Consider the following 14,534-nt stretch of genomic DNA (forward strand, 5'->3'; position numbering starts at 1 on the left):
TAGACTATCTCGCGGAGCGTTAGATGAAGTTCGGTCAGCAGCAGCAGCAACCCGGGGGGGGGGGGGGTCTATCTTTGGGGGCGGGGGGGGAGGAGAGGGAGGGATGGGGAAGGTTTTTTTTCTGGGGGGCATCTGAGCAAGAAAATATATGTATGATCCGGAAAACTGATATGTACGGGAGGAATCCAATGTACAAAGCTCTGTATCATATTGACTTGCCATGTGTATGTTTTACTATGCAAGCTTTCTTTTCTTTTTGTTACGGGCGGGGTGGGGTTTGTTTGTATGGTTGAAAATTTTGTTTAAAAATTCTTTAAACATATTTTTTAAAAAAATAATAATTTACGTGGCTGATCGGTCCAGTTCAGTTGAGAAATTGAGTGTTAAAGAACACAAAAGGCATACAGGGATAGGTTGATTTTGAATCTGCGAATCCCTGGAGTTTTTAATAAGCAATTATGTACCCACAATCTTTGTGATGTGGTAAGATGTTTATCTGTCCATATTTGTCAAGCGCTCACTTGTGACATTGTGAAGAACAGACTAAAATTCTGCAGCATTCAATTCCCATATAACCAATTGTAAATTTGTATAATGCTTCTCTGGATATCTCAAAATACTTGACAAAACCTCTGGTAACGCACAACAAGGTCCCACAAAGAGCCAGGAGTGCTTGTTTTTAGTGTTCTTTCTTGAGGAATAGATGCTGGTCAGATACCTAAAGAGTTCCACAGCTCTTTTAAGGGTGGCATGGGCTTTTATTTACATACTGCCCGAACAGGTAGCTTACCATTTCCACTGAAAAATAGCATTTGTGGCAATGCAGCACTCCCTCATTACTGTACTGAAGTGTCAGGCTAGGTTATATGCTCGGGTCACTGGGTTTTATTCCACAAAAATAGTGGTGAGACTGCGCCCATGGATCTGAGTAACTATATACTGATCAAAAAAATTAAGAACTACGTTGGCTGGTGGTAATCATATGACTTATTTTTTGAGCCTCCTGTTAATGAATAGCAATCATGATCTTGCCAAATGTGTGTTTCTAAAGCAATCTCTGCATAATAGATATGCTGCTTGACTGAGGTTTACATCAGGGGAACACAAGCAGGCTAAGTAGAATGGAAATGAATGGCAAACCTGGTTTCAAAATGGTACTGGCAAAACAGAATTGGCAGAACCTATTTGTCATGAGTTCAAACAATTTAATGCTAGCTGAGCTGAGGTTGTGTATTTATGGGATCATAGAAGCCTAGAGTTTACAGTGCAGAAGGAGGCTATTCGGCCCACCGTGTCTGCACTGGCCCTTGGAAGGAGCACTCTACCCCTCGACCATATACCAGTAACCCCACCTAACCTTTTTGGAAACTAAGGGGCAATTTAGCATAGCCAATCCACCTAACCTGCACATTTTGGACTGTAGAAGGAAACAGGAGCACCCGGAGGAAACCCATGCAGACCCGGGAAGGAAGTGCAAACTCCACACAGACGGTAACCCGAGGCTGGAATTGAACCTGGGACCCTGGAGCTGTGAGGCAGCAGTGCTAACCACTGTGCCACCCATATGTCAAATGAATTGTCATATTGATCCATATTGCTGTCTTGGGTTGTAACTTTTGTTTTAAAACATGCATGTTTATTTAGATCTGCTTTTATTACTACAGCTTGAGTGTTGCTCACGCGTCTAAATTTCTTATAAGTTTCATGTGATATTGAGTGTTGAATAGAAGACAGTGGTACATCATGGGAATTGGATGGGTTTGACATCTAAACCATTTCTATTGTCTTATATTATGTGTGAATTTCTAATTTGAGCTGCACCAGTAGTTTGCGACAGTAGTATATTACTACCCAGATTTTGCCATCTGGTGAATAAACGGCATTCATTACGCTTGCAGCCGTCCTCTGACTTGTCGTTGGGCTTTTGAGTTGTGACTTAAAATTACTGAAGATTCCTTTCCAGAGCAGCAATTCTCTACAGGGGATCCGTGGAGTATTTGAGCAGGGCAAGTAACAGCATGTCCCTTCAGCCAATCAAATTGAAGAGTCTTCACCGACCCCCTACAGACCAGGAGAATATTTATTTCACTCAGGCCATGTACAGAAAACAATGTAAAGGAAAGAAAGGTGGATTGGTGGAGATAGAATAGAGATGTATTTTTTTTTAAGTGGCACATTTAAATTTTAAAAAATCTCCTGGAAGAATGAGACTGCATACTTGTAAAGTTTAAATTTTCAGTGTCAGAGATTGTTTGGCAGTAATTGCATTGTTTAAAAGATAATTTGCACAAAGTACCAGCCCTAACTTTTCTGATGTAGGTAGTGGGTATGCCCAAAAGCCTTGCACCCTAATATGAACATCCAACGTAGGAGCAGAAGTAGACCATTCTGTCCCTCAAGCCTGCTCTGCTTGATTTGTTTGTGTTCCCAATTCTACACCGTGTAATCTTCAATTCCCTTGCCGTACAAGAATCTATTTACGTCCGCCTTAAAAATATTCAATGGCCCTGCCTTCCAAGGCAGAATTCCAAAGTCGGAGCACCCTCTAAGAGAAAACAATTCTCATTGTCGTCTGCCCTAAAAGAGTGACCGCTAATTTGAAAACAGTGCCCCCTCATTTTGGACTCGCCCACACATTTCTACACCTTCCTTATCGATACCATTCAGGACCTTGTATACTTCAATAAAGTAACCCCTCACTCTTCTGAACTCCAATGTAAACAAGCCCAGTATGTCCAACCCTTCCTTGTAAGACAACCCAGTTATTCCAGATTATCCATCTAGTAAACATCTTCTGAACTGTCTCCAATGCATTTATAGCCTTCATTAAGGAGACCAAAGCTATAGTGTTCGAGATATGGTCTCACCAATGCCCTATAAACTGAAGCATAACATCCTTACTTTTCTGTTCAATTCCTCTTATAATGGAGGATAACATACCATTAGCCGCCTTAATTGTTGTATCGACATACTAACCTTTTGTGACCTTTGCAGTAGAGCATCTAGATCCCTCTGCCCCTCTGAATTCTGCAATCCCCCATCTGCTATGTACTTCTGACAAAAGTGCACAACTCATATTTTCCCATGTTATCCTGCGTCTGCTAGATTTTTGTCCACTCAACCCAACTATATCCTCTTTACAATATATTTAACGACCCATCTTTGTGCCATTGAAAATGTAAATACCATGCCTTCACTCTCCACATCTAAGTTATTGATATAAATTGCAAAAAGTTGAGGCCCCCTCAGAGACTCCTGTTGGACTACACTTGGGGCTGGTTTAGCACACTGGGCTAAATCGCTGGCTTTTAAAGCAGGCCAGCAGCACGGTTCAATTCCCGTACCAGCCTCCCCGAACAGGCGCCGGAATGTGGCGACTAGGTGCTTTTCACAGTAACTTAATTGAAGTCTACTCGTGACAATAAGCGATTTTCATTTCATTTCACTTGTTACATACTGCCATTCAGAAAATGGCCCATTTATGCATTTATACTCGGTGCGAGCAAATCTTCAAATCGCTAGAGTGCAGAAGGAGGCCATTTGGCCCATCAAGTGCACCAACCCTCCTGATGGAGCACTCCAAACCCACTACCCCTATCCCAATTACTCCTTAACCTAACTTACATATCTTTGGATACTAAGGTAGCAGTTTAGCATGGTCAATCCACATCTTTGGATTGTGGGAGGAAACCGGAGCACCAAGAGGAAGCCCAGGCAGACACTGGGAGAATGTGTAAACTCCACACAGTGGAGTTCAAGACTCACTCAAGGCTGCAATTTGATCTTGCCCCCTGGCGCTGTGAAGCAACAGTGCTAACCACTGTGCTGCCCATCTTCGATCATCGTAATATGTTACTCCCTAAACCATGGGCATTTATTTTCTGCAATAACCTTCGATGTGACATCTTATCAGACGCTTCCTGGAAATTAAGTGGCCGATGACCACTATCGCCGATTGTCGTACAAACTCACCTGGTTCACTAATGTCCTTTGGGGAAGGACATTTACCATCCTTATCCAGTCTGACCACCCATGTGCTGTCAGACCCACTGCAATGTGGTTGGCACTTAACTGCCCTCTGAAATAGCTTGACATGCTACTGAGTTCAAGGGCAATAAGGGGTAGGTAACAAATGCTGACTTGCCAGTGATACACTCATCTCCTGAAATAATATTTTAAGAATAAATTTAGTACCCAATTCATTTTTTCCCCCTCCCCAATGAAGGGGCAATTTAGCGTGGCCAATCTACCTACGCTGCACATCTTTGGGTTGTGGTTGAAACCCACTCAAACACTGGGAGAAGGTACAAACTCCACACGGACAGTGACCCAGAGCCGGGATCGAACCTGGGACCTCGTGTCATGAGGCCACAGCGCTAGCCCGTTGCACCACTGCTGCCCTAAGAATGTTTTTAGCGCCAAATCTCTGAAGCAAAACCAGGCAGCAACTTCCAGAGTTTAAAGTTTTACCATATATGTGCAGGCTCTAGCAGTTGTTACAAAAGCACAATATTGCAGGTGCTGGAAATTTGAAATCGAGGCAAAATGTTGAAAACGCTCAGCAGGTCAGGCAGCATCTGTGGAGTCAATGTTTCATATCGATGATCCTTCATTGCAACTGCTTCTGGTGAAGGGTCATTAGCCTGAAATGTTAACTGCCTCTCTCTCCGAATGTACTACCAGTAGTTTCTGTTAACACTAGAAGTTGTATGGACAGCACGGTGGCGCAGTAGTTAGCAATGCTGCCTCACGGAGCCGAGGTCCCAGATTCGATCCTGGCTCTGGGTCACTATCCATGTAGGGTTTCGCCCCCATAACCCAAAGATGTGCAGGGTAGGTGGATTGGCCACACTAAATTGCCCCTTAATTGAGGGGGGAAAATGAATTGGGTACTGTATTTAAAAAAATATATTAAAAAATTTAATGCTAGAAGTTGCTGTTTGATTTACCCCATAATAACGGTGACTGCATTCACCTCACCATTATTTACATTGCAAAATTTGTGCGAGTGATGACTCATTGGCTGACATAGGCCAAGTAGTTCTCTGCTTGGTTTCCTGCTTTTTCTTTTGCCATGTTAGCTGATCTCTACTTGATTTGTACTGATGGGCAACAGTTACCTGCCAGTCTATGGGCGAGGAGGGTAAAATTGACCAGGGCCCATGCTTCTGATTGCTATCCTGACCTTGTTGGGAGTGTGTATATGTGGGTTGTGTAAGAACAGGATCATGTATGGTTTTAGTATCATATAGTGATTGAATAGTCTCCCACCTGACTCTTGCATCAAGTAACAGTCACTTGGTGAGGTTATAAGGGGACTTTCTGCAATGGAACCATACCTGATCAGGAATCTGCTATCAAGGAAGAATTTTTTTTTTTAATTGACCAGGGGGTTGGACAATGTACAGATTCGAGCATCGTTTTATTAAATGGCAAAGTGGCCACAAAGATTAAACGGTCCTTGAAGTTCTATTTATTGTGGTTTAATGTACTCCCATGTATGCTTCTACTAATCCAGTGATATGTTTGATTCAACCTATCATTGTTGACCTGATTTCAGTCTGGTCCCAACTGCTGTCTCCTGAATTTATCTTCATATCTGACCCCCCTCTTATTCGCACATTTATACTAAGCAATCTCAGCCGGTCTGACAGTATGTGTGGAGAGAGAACGGAGCTAACGTTTCGAGTCTAGGTGACCATCCAGACTCGAGGTTAACTCCCTTCTATCCATGGATGCTGTCAGACCAGCTGGGATTGTCCAGCATTTTCAGTGTTTGCTTCAGATTCCAGCATCCACAGTAATTTGCTTTTATCCCCTCTTATTCATAGTCCTTGGGCTGGATTCTCCGTTTCAGGGACTAAACTGTGGTCTTTTACGCCAGTAAAACTGGCGTCAAAAGGCCACAGATTCACCGTCTTGCAGGGGGCTAGCAGGCAGCTGTCGTGCAGCTCTTGGCTCTAGCTGCCAATACGGACCCAGCACGTCCGGGTCAGAGGCCGCGCATGCGCACGGTGCTCCATGGCGGGCTCTGACTGGATCTGGAACCCTGAAATAGTGCCCCCGAGCGGCCGCTCGCCCGACCCGGACCGCCCGCACAATAAAGGCCCAGTCCCGTATGCGGCCCCCCTGCCCTCCGATCGGCCCGCCCCCGACCATGGCGGCCACAGACTGAATCAGCAGCCGCGTCGTGAGTTTCCTGATCGGCTGGGACCATATTAGAAATATCCCGTCGGGACTTAGGCCGGTCGGGGGTGGTGAATAGTGGGGCGGGCCTCAAACAATGGCCGCAGGTGGGGAGCGCACGGCGTACTCCCCGCGAACGGCGCTTTTTGAAGCGTACATGTTGGGTGCGCCGGTCTCGATTACTTGCGTGAAACTAGATCCTCCGTCCTGACGCCGGATGTGATTTCGCCGCTGAGGTGCGGAATCCAGCCCCTTTTGTTTTTTTTTGTCTGAGTGTTTTATGGAACTCTAGCCAGCAGTTTCTCCAAAACTGAGCCATGACTTGTAATAGCTAACACCTCTACGCTCCATTAGACACCTTTAAAATTTAAAGACACCAGGATGCTGTCGCTTTAGTGAATGACTGAAAAAGAAAACAAGCAATGTGACATGCGATCTCACGATAGCCACTTATTACTGCAGCCTGATTATGTTTGCTTTCTATAATAAATAAAATACTATGGGTGCTGGAGTCTGAACCAAAAACACAGAATGCTGGAACAACTCAGCAGGTCTGGCATTATCTCTAGGGAGAGAAAATGAGTCCGTTTGACTCTTCATCAGAAATAAAGAGAGAGAAGATGTTGGATATGTTGGAGTTCAAAGATGTGCAGGGTAGGTGAATTGACGTTGTAAAATTAGTGTCCAAAAGGTTAGGTGGGGTTACGGGGATAGGTGGAGGCATGGACTTAAGTAGGGTGTACTTTCTAAGTGTCGGTGCAGACTCGATGGGCCAAATGGCCTCTTGCACTGCTGATTCTATGATATTAAACTAGCTGTGAGAGATTGAACAAGATATAGCAACTTTGAGAACACTTGAGACAGATGACTGCGGGGTGGTAATTGCATTGAGACAATAAATGTATGGGATATTTATATTAGAAAATAGCAGGTGGTCGTTTAATATGGGTTCAAAAGGTCACGTGTAAAGTTGCTGAGCTCAAAATGTTGAGTCCTGAGGGCTATAATGTGTCTAAACGGAAGATGAGATGTGGTTTCTCCAGCTTACGTTGGGCTTCACTAGAGCGTTGCAGCAATGCAGCAAACCAATGGCGGACATACGAGCAAGGTGCTGAGTTGAAATGACAAGCAACAGGAAGTTTTGGGTACTGTTTGCGGACTGATCAAACGTTCACCCGTTCTGTGTTTAGTCTCCACAATGTAGAGGAGATCATGTTGCGAGCAGCAAATTGACTAGACGAAATTGAAGTCCCAAGTGAAACACTGCTTAACCTGAAAATGAGTGTTTGGGACATTGAATGGGGGAAGGTGCTGCACCTCTGCGATTGCAAGGGAAGGTGACATGGGAAGGGGTTGGGGAGTTGGGCATGATGGAGGAGTGAACCAGGGTATCACAGAAGGAGCGATTCCTGTGAAATGTTGATGGGAATGAAGGAAGATGTGTTTTGTGGTAGCACTATGTTGGAGTTGGAGGAAATGGCGGAGGGTGGTCCTTTGAATGCGGACGCTGGTGGGGTGAAAATTGAAGACGAGGGGGTAATATGGTTCTGGGAATGAGGACAGAGGTGTGGGAAATTGGTCGAACCTGGTTGAGTACCCTGTCAACCACGGGGAAGTGGTGGCAGCGGCAGTGGACACCTTTGGTTAAGGGAGGAGGGGGGGAAGAGAGGCTGACAGATTGAAAGCGCTATTTTCGAAGGTGGCACCAGTGGAACAGATGCAACGGAAAAACTGGGAGAATGGGATGGAGTTCGTCCATGAAGCAGGGTATGAGAAGCTGAAGTCTAGGCAGCTGTGGAGTCGGTGGGTTTGTAATGAATGTTAGTCAGCCTATCACCGAGAATGGAGACGGTCAAGCGAGTGAAGGGTACTGTCAGATCGGGCCATGTATGTGAAGGTGAGAGAGGGGTGGAAATTGGAAGCTAAATTGATCAAATATTTGCAGATCCAGATGAGAGCGTGAAGCAGCACCAATGCAGTCATCAATGTAGCGGAAAAGAAGTTGTGGGAGCAGGCCTGAGTAGGACTTGAACAAGAGTATTCCACATAACCCACAGAAAGACGGACAGGTTTAGATCAAGGACCTGGATCGGCGCAGGCTGAGAGGGCCGAAGGGGCTGTTCCTGTGCTGTAATTTTCTTTGTTTTATAACGGGAACCCATGTGGATACCCATAGACGCACCTTTTTTTACAGGGAGTGAGAAAAGTTAACCAAGAAATTACTTGGTGACAGAATAAGTTCAGCCAGGCGGGAGGAGTGGTGGTGGATGGGGATTTTTCTGGCCTCTGCTAAACCTGGTGGGGTTGGAGGTGTAGAGGGATTGGACATCCATTGTGAAGAGGTGGTTGGGGCCAGGGAATTGAAAATTGTTGATGTGACGTAGGGAATCAGAAGAGTCACAAATGTATGTGGAAAGAGACTGGACAAGGGAAGAGGATGGAGTCAGGATCGGAAGAAACTAGTTCCGTGAGGCAGTAACGGGCTGGTGCAATGGGTCTACCGCAACAGCCCTGTTTGTGGATTTTGGGAAGTAGGTAGAAATAGGCTGTATGGGGTTGGTCGACTGAGGTTGAAGAGAGGTTGAGGTTGAGGTTGAGACTGGAGAGAAGATCTCCAGAGGTGGTGATAAGTTCGCTTTCTGATTACTACGTTTCTATGCATATATTGTCTTGCCATATTTGCTTACTTCTGTGGCATAATTATAAAATATTTTTGGGTTGCATCTGATTGGATGTGAACCTCAATTTTGGTGAAGGCTTACCTGTCGTTGGGGGTTATCTCATGTTTTTGAATCAGGCTTTTCTCCTTTCCCAACCAAAATTTCGTTCTATTTGTCATATTGGCTATAGGGAATTGGTAAAATAGCAAAATTAACCAGAATCTCTATTTGCAGATGAAGCTTATGGACGAGATTCACCCCCTCCTGCTAAGCGAGCACGAGCATCTCCCAGGGAAGGAAAAAACAAACGAAAGTCTGCAAAAAATGCACGAGATGAAAGGTAACATTTATGAGAACTCCTTCAGTGTCTGTCACTTTGGTTTCATAGGATTATCTTTTCGGTTATGTTTGTGGGGGGGTTTGTATTATGTGGGCATAAGTAGTTCGGTATAAAAGACGGACTTTAATTTATTTTCTGGTGTAGAAAGTGGTTTACCGCTATACCAGAGTTGTGGTTTCTTGTTGTGGGGCAGTCGTGCTGTTGGTAAGCAATTGTTTATGCTCTGAGGCATGAGTTTATGTTCACCTCCAGCAAGCCAGATGAAGGAATCAGTATCTTGATTGCCATGTCAGCTGGTCACTCTTGACCTTAATGGCCACAAAAGAGATTATATTCAAGTTGAATGGACAGATGTCATAAACAAGTAATAGTTTTTGGCTTTTGAAACTTCAAGGGTTCATTACCAGAACCAAGCATTTGTTTAGTTGACTGAATGCATCGTTGTCAAAATTGGGGGAAATCATTGCAGCTATTAACATTTATCAGGGCAATTTGTACATAAATCTCTTGTGTTGACATCTGTTCTCATTTGTTTGGCAGCGAGGAATCAGACGACAAGCTGTATGAGAAAGACCTGAAGGCTGCCATTGCCCTGTCAAAGAAGGAGGCACCCCATTCAGCTGGTGGGTTTACATTAAACTGTATGGTACAGGTTAAAGGTCAGACCGAAGCAAGCAACCTAATGTAAGTGTAGTTGTACGTCTCATAGCTCTGCATTTCTAGGTTTTCATTATTCCTGGAGGTGGCATGCCTACATAGGAATTTAATTAGCTGCTGATGAGACTTTGTAGGGTAAAGTCTTTGGCTGATGGGACACTCGCGTATTCAATCAATGGAACAACATTTTCAACTAGAGTAGTCTGGCACCCTTAGTTGATGGTTTACAATAGAAAAACTGAAGGAATTTGAAGCAAAGTAATTAACATTACTAAAAAGCTGGCAATAGAGAGAAAATGAGGCACCACATTTTTAAACAATTGTTCAACGCAATTTCCTGATCTCTACATCATACCAGAACAGAAGTCTAGTGGGTAGTAATACCTAGTTTGTAGAAGATTAGCAATAGAGAAGCATTTTCACTGGAAATCTTGAGAGCAAAAACAAGTTTTACCCCAAAATATAGTAAGTTAAGATGACTGCTTTCTTGTGCCTATAGCAATGTCTGAACTCGTATCCCTCTCTGTACTTCAAATTTAAACAAAGTAAAGCTTAAAAGTGTTCTGTTGCAATTTGTTTGTTATAAGACCAATGGCAAATTGCTGACATTAACTATAAATGTTCATGTCCAAGATCTCCAAATAGGGTACATGTAGTTTTCTGTGCTGGTGGTTGCATTTCTCTTTCGGTCTTGATTATTTTTCCCCCTTTTACGTATATACGCATGTGGCTTGGTTTTTCTTTGTGGATAATTGATTGTATATTTGCATGCTTGCTCTGTTATTATTTTGTGTGTTTTCATACTATTTCTCAAACCTCCTGGAGGTGGAATTTGTGGTTGTGCACACACTCCTGAGTGGTTAACTTGATTATGATATAACAAATGGCAGCAGGACATCTTGGAATGAACAAATGCTCAGTAAACATGTGCAGGGTTTTAATTTCCCTTCCTGCTTGGTTCCAAATCGGCAGCTCGGGGCAGAGGCTGCAGCCATGCTTGGGTTGGAATGACAGCATCGCTGGGGAATGGTATTTCACCTCCTTGTGTCCAAGAAGAAACAGGTTGGCGCATAGATGCAGGCCACTTGCCCAGATTGTCAGTTCTAGTTTGATTAGTTTAGAAATGATTAACTCCTGCCATTGGAAATCATCTGTTGATTGATTGTTCTGTCAATCTTTGCTGTTCCTTCTTCCTCACCTCTCCCTACCACTGAAACAACAAAAAATTATAAATGATCCATACTCATTTAGCAACAAAGGCTGAAGCATTGTCCCAGTTTCAGTGCTGGGAATACCTGATTTAGTGTTCTCTGCCTGACTAGCATAGGACATCTGCCAATGCAGTTCATGAAATTATCAGCAGTCCAGTTTCCTTTTCGTAAGAAGTGTTTTGTAATTTGCCTTCAGACGAGGACATGGGGAGTGAGGAAGATTTGGACCATGGTGACAGCGATTATGAGGCTTCAAAGAAAAAGGGCAAAAAAGGAAAAAAGACTAAAGCAGAGAAGAAGGAGAAAAGGACACCCAAAAAACCCAGAAAAACAGCTGAAGGTAAGTTGCATCTTGTGTTTTAAGCTGTGGAAATAGGTAGTGCTAATAAGATTGAAATTGGCGAAGGTACCTGAGAACTCTTAACATGAGGAGGGAGCTAAAGCCAAAAAGAGTAAAGGACGTCTCAAAGGGCAGCAGGTGGGTTGTGTTATGGAATGTCCATCCGTTGTGGTTATTGTGAAGTGCAGACTGGAATAAGAAGGAGTGCAAGGCATTTGGTGAAAGATGAGGCATTTGCATGATGTTTGGATTTATAGTGCATTTATTTTATACTGCACCGGCAACGGCCTACTATACAAAACAACCAACTTTGTATACAGAGCTAAGTTAGTTGAAAGCTTGGCTCAGATTTGTTTGTTGTAAAAGCTCTGCCCTGACTGTTAACCTTAATCCTGCCCTTACCTGACATGAACATTTTAGTAAGTGCTTACTGTGTAGTTATCAAGAGCAGAACTCTCACTGATTTTTTTTAAAAAAAATTCTATACCTAGTCCTAGGATACCAGCCAAAGTCATTAAACTCCATGCAGATTAAGGGATCCGAGCTGGGATCTACATGGTCTGTAAGGCTCAGTGAGGCAGTACATTTAACCCTGAAAATAAAGAACTACATTTTTTTTTAAACTGATTAATTTTATGTTCTTCCTCTTCACCTTTGCTCAATTACCCATTCCCTTCTATGTGCAGGAGTCAAAAGCCTGCGCGGATCCACCACAGCAAAGTTTTAACATTCTTTGTATCCATACTCGAGCAGTTCTAACAGGAGTCGCTGGACAATCATTAGGAGCAGCAAACTTTTGTCAGCTGCCCCTCAGCGCACCCCACATCTGGAACTTTCTGACCTCTGACTCACTAACACTTTAAGATAAATCTAGAGCTATCAGGTGGTGGGGAGCATGGTGGAGAGTTCCACTATGCAAGGTAGTATGAATATACGGTCATTTATATTAAGCTGTCATAAGGACTATCAAATGGATAGGTGATTTGTTAAAGGACACACATTTTTGTTGACTGTAATTTGATGCGTTGTCCAATTCTTTTTTGTTTCATTTCTTGGCTACATACGTATAACCGTTGGAGTGGTACTCTGACTGTCTTTCTCAGTGCTGCTTTTAACTGGTAGATGGGGCTGTTTGAGAACAGCCTGGTGATGACACTTTTTATTGCTTACCCGTGCACACACTTTGCGTTCTACATTTGATAATGCACCAGGGTTCCTGTGTGTACTCTGGAAATTATGCACACTAGTGTTACTGTGGTTTGCACCACTGCACAGAGCGACCTATTCAAAACTCCTAATAGTCCACAATAATTGAACAATAATGAAGACGTGCAGGGAACAGTTGGCTGTAATTGGGACGGATCCCAGTTTGTCATTTCAGCTTACTGTTCATCCTTCCCAGAGTTATATTGAATCGTCATCTTGCTTTACATTACTAGTTCAGACTATGTTTTGTAACCGTTGAGCGGCGGTATAAACAATTTTCCAAAGGTGGCGATTAGAAACTGACCATAAGGGGTTTCCTTCAGGACAGGTATCCAGGTATAATTGTATTTAAATATAATATTTTCAAAGAAGTTAGACAAATGACAAAAATCATTCATACTCAACTTTGTGTGTGTATAATAATTTTTGGCAATGCGGCATTTTTTTCTTCTTTCTGGGTTCCTGGAATTGCTGCTTAAAGGATAACTCCAGTCTCCAAACAACTTCTATTTTAAAGAAGGTAATTATAGTAAGTACTCCTGAATGGTAAGTACTTACCTGTAGATGTGTCCCAGGTATGTATCTTCCAATTATACAGTGTTCTCTCTCCTCTCCATTTTACCCCACTGTCCCTCAATGCCCTCAACTTTATCTCCTTTTTTGCTCTCCTGTTCTGCAGGTGGTGGCTTGTGCTGGGTACGGTTCCGCTGGTACCGATACGTTAGCTGAGAAATCATTTGCTCAGTTACTGAGCATTGCAGGTTGATTAAGGACATGGCTGATTAAGCATCAGGCTTCACTACAGTGTCCATGTGTGCACTCTCTTGTAATAGTTACTGGATAGTGATTCAAACAGGAGTTTCTCTCTGACTTCATTTTTTCCCCCATGACTCCATTAACTTCCAAGTCCATTGGAACCCAAGCTTATTGTTGTGCTACTATTGGTTGAGAATTAACTCCCCACAAACAAAGGATCAAATCTGGAATCTTTTTCGCTCACATCCTAGCACTCGGCTCCATTTTACAAGTTATTTTTGGAACTTGTAAGCCGTTATGATGAAACGCTGTTTAAAAACTGTAGAAACACTCCTTTTGGTTGACTGCATGTGAAAATATACCCAGTGCTAGAAATGAATGAAAATTGCTTCTTGTCACAAGTAGGCTTCAAATGAAGTTACAGTGAAAAGCCCCTAGTCGCCACATTCCGGCACCTGTTCGGGGAGGCCGGTACGGGAATTGAACTTGCGCTGCTGGCCTGCCTTGGTCTGCTTTAAAAGCCAGTGATTTAGCCCCGTGCTAAACCAGCCCCAGGAAGCAGTGGTGGTTCAGCTTTTCACCCCACATGTGAAGGAGCTCTTCAGAATTGAGTTTTAATTGTGTTTTTATTTCCATAGTGTTTTCAAAAATTGTATACCTGGGACATCATCAGGGTAGTATTTATTATCCAGTAACTAGATCCTAGCATTAATTCCATTTTTATATCTATATGTACATATGCATAGCTTTTTCTAAAAGATTCAATTTGAGTATTTCACTTGGCTAGAAATGGGCATTAATCTGTAGGACACATGATTTGGGTTGTTGATGGATCAAATTCAGAAGTCTTTGTTAATTTTCTTTTCAATGAGTTGTGTTTTGTTAATTTGATTTGGCTAATGGCTGTTTCAAATGTTAATTATGCCAACTAGCATTGATCAGTAATTAATTGTGACTAGTCTGAGCATACCACTTTGAACATTTCCATAGAATTCCTACAGTGCAGAAGGAGGCCATTTGGCCTATTGAGTCTGCACCGACCCTCTGACAGAGCACCCTACCTAGGCCCACTTCCCCGTAAGCCCACCTAATGTACACATTTTGGACTCTTAAGGGGCAATTTAGCATGGGCAATCCACCTAACCTGCACTTTGGACTTGTAGGAAACCGGAGCACCT

At 43.2% G+C, this 14,534-nt stretch overlaps 1 protein-coding gene across 2 annotated transcripts in view; it reads left to right on the forward strand.

Moving 5' to 3' along the window:
• Window positions 1-14,534, forward strand: part of nucks1a (nuclear casein kinase and cyclin-dependent kinase substrate 1a) — a 45,950-nt gene that overhangs the window by 7,051 nt on the left and 24,365 nt on the right. For both annotated transcript variants that reach the window (XM_072480007.1, XM_072480008.1), the window contains exons 3-5: window positions 9,081-9,186; window positions 9,727-9,809; window positions 11,251-11,394. In XM_072480007.1, coding sequence (XP_072336108.1) covers window positions 9,081-9,186; window positions 9,727-9,809; window positions 11,251-11,394 — 333 coding nt within the window. The remainder of the gene's footprint in view (window positions 1-9,080; window positions 9,187-9,726; window positions 9,810-11,250; window positions 11,395-14,534) is intronic.

The sequence above is a fragment of the Scyliorhinus torazame genome, chromosome 17 (genome assembly GCF_047496885.1).
Source record: "Scyliorhinus torazame isolate Kashiwa2021f chromosome 17, sScyTor2.1, whole genome shotgun sequence".
Taxonomy (NCBI): domain Eukaryota; kingdom Metazoa; phylum Chordata; class Chondrichthyes; order Carcharhiniformes; family Scyliorhinidae; genus Scyliorhinus; species Scyliorhinus torazame.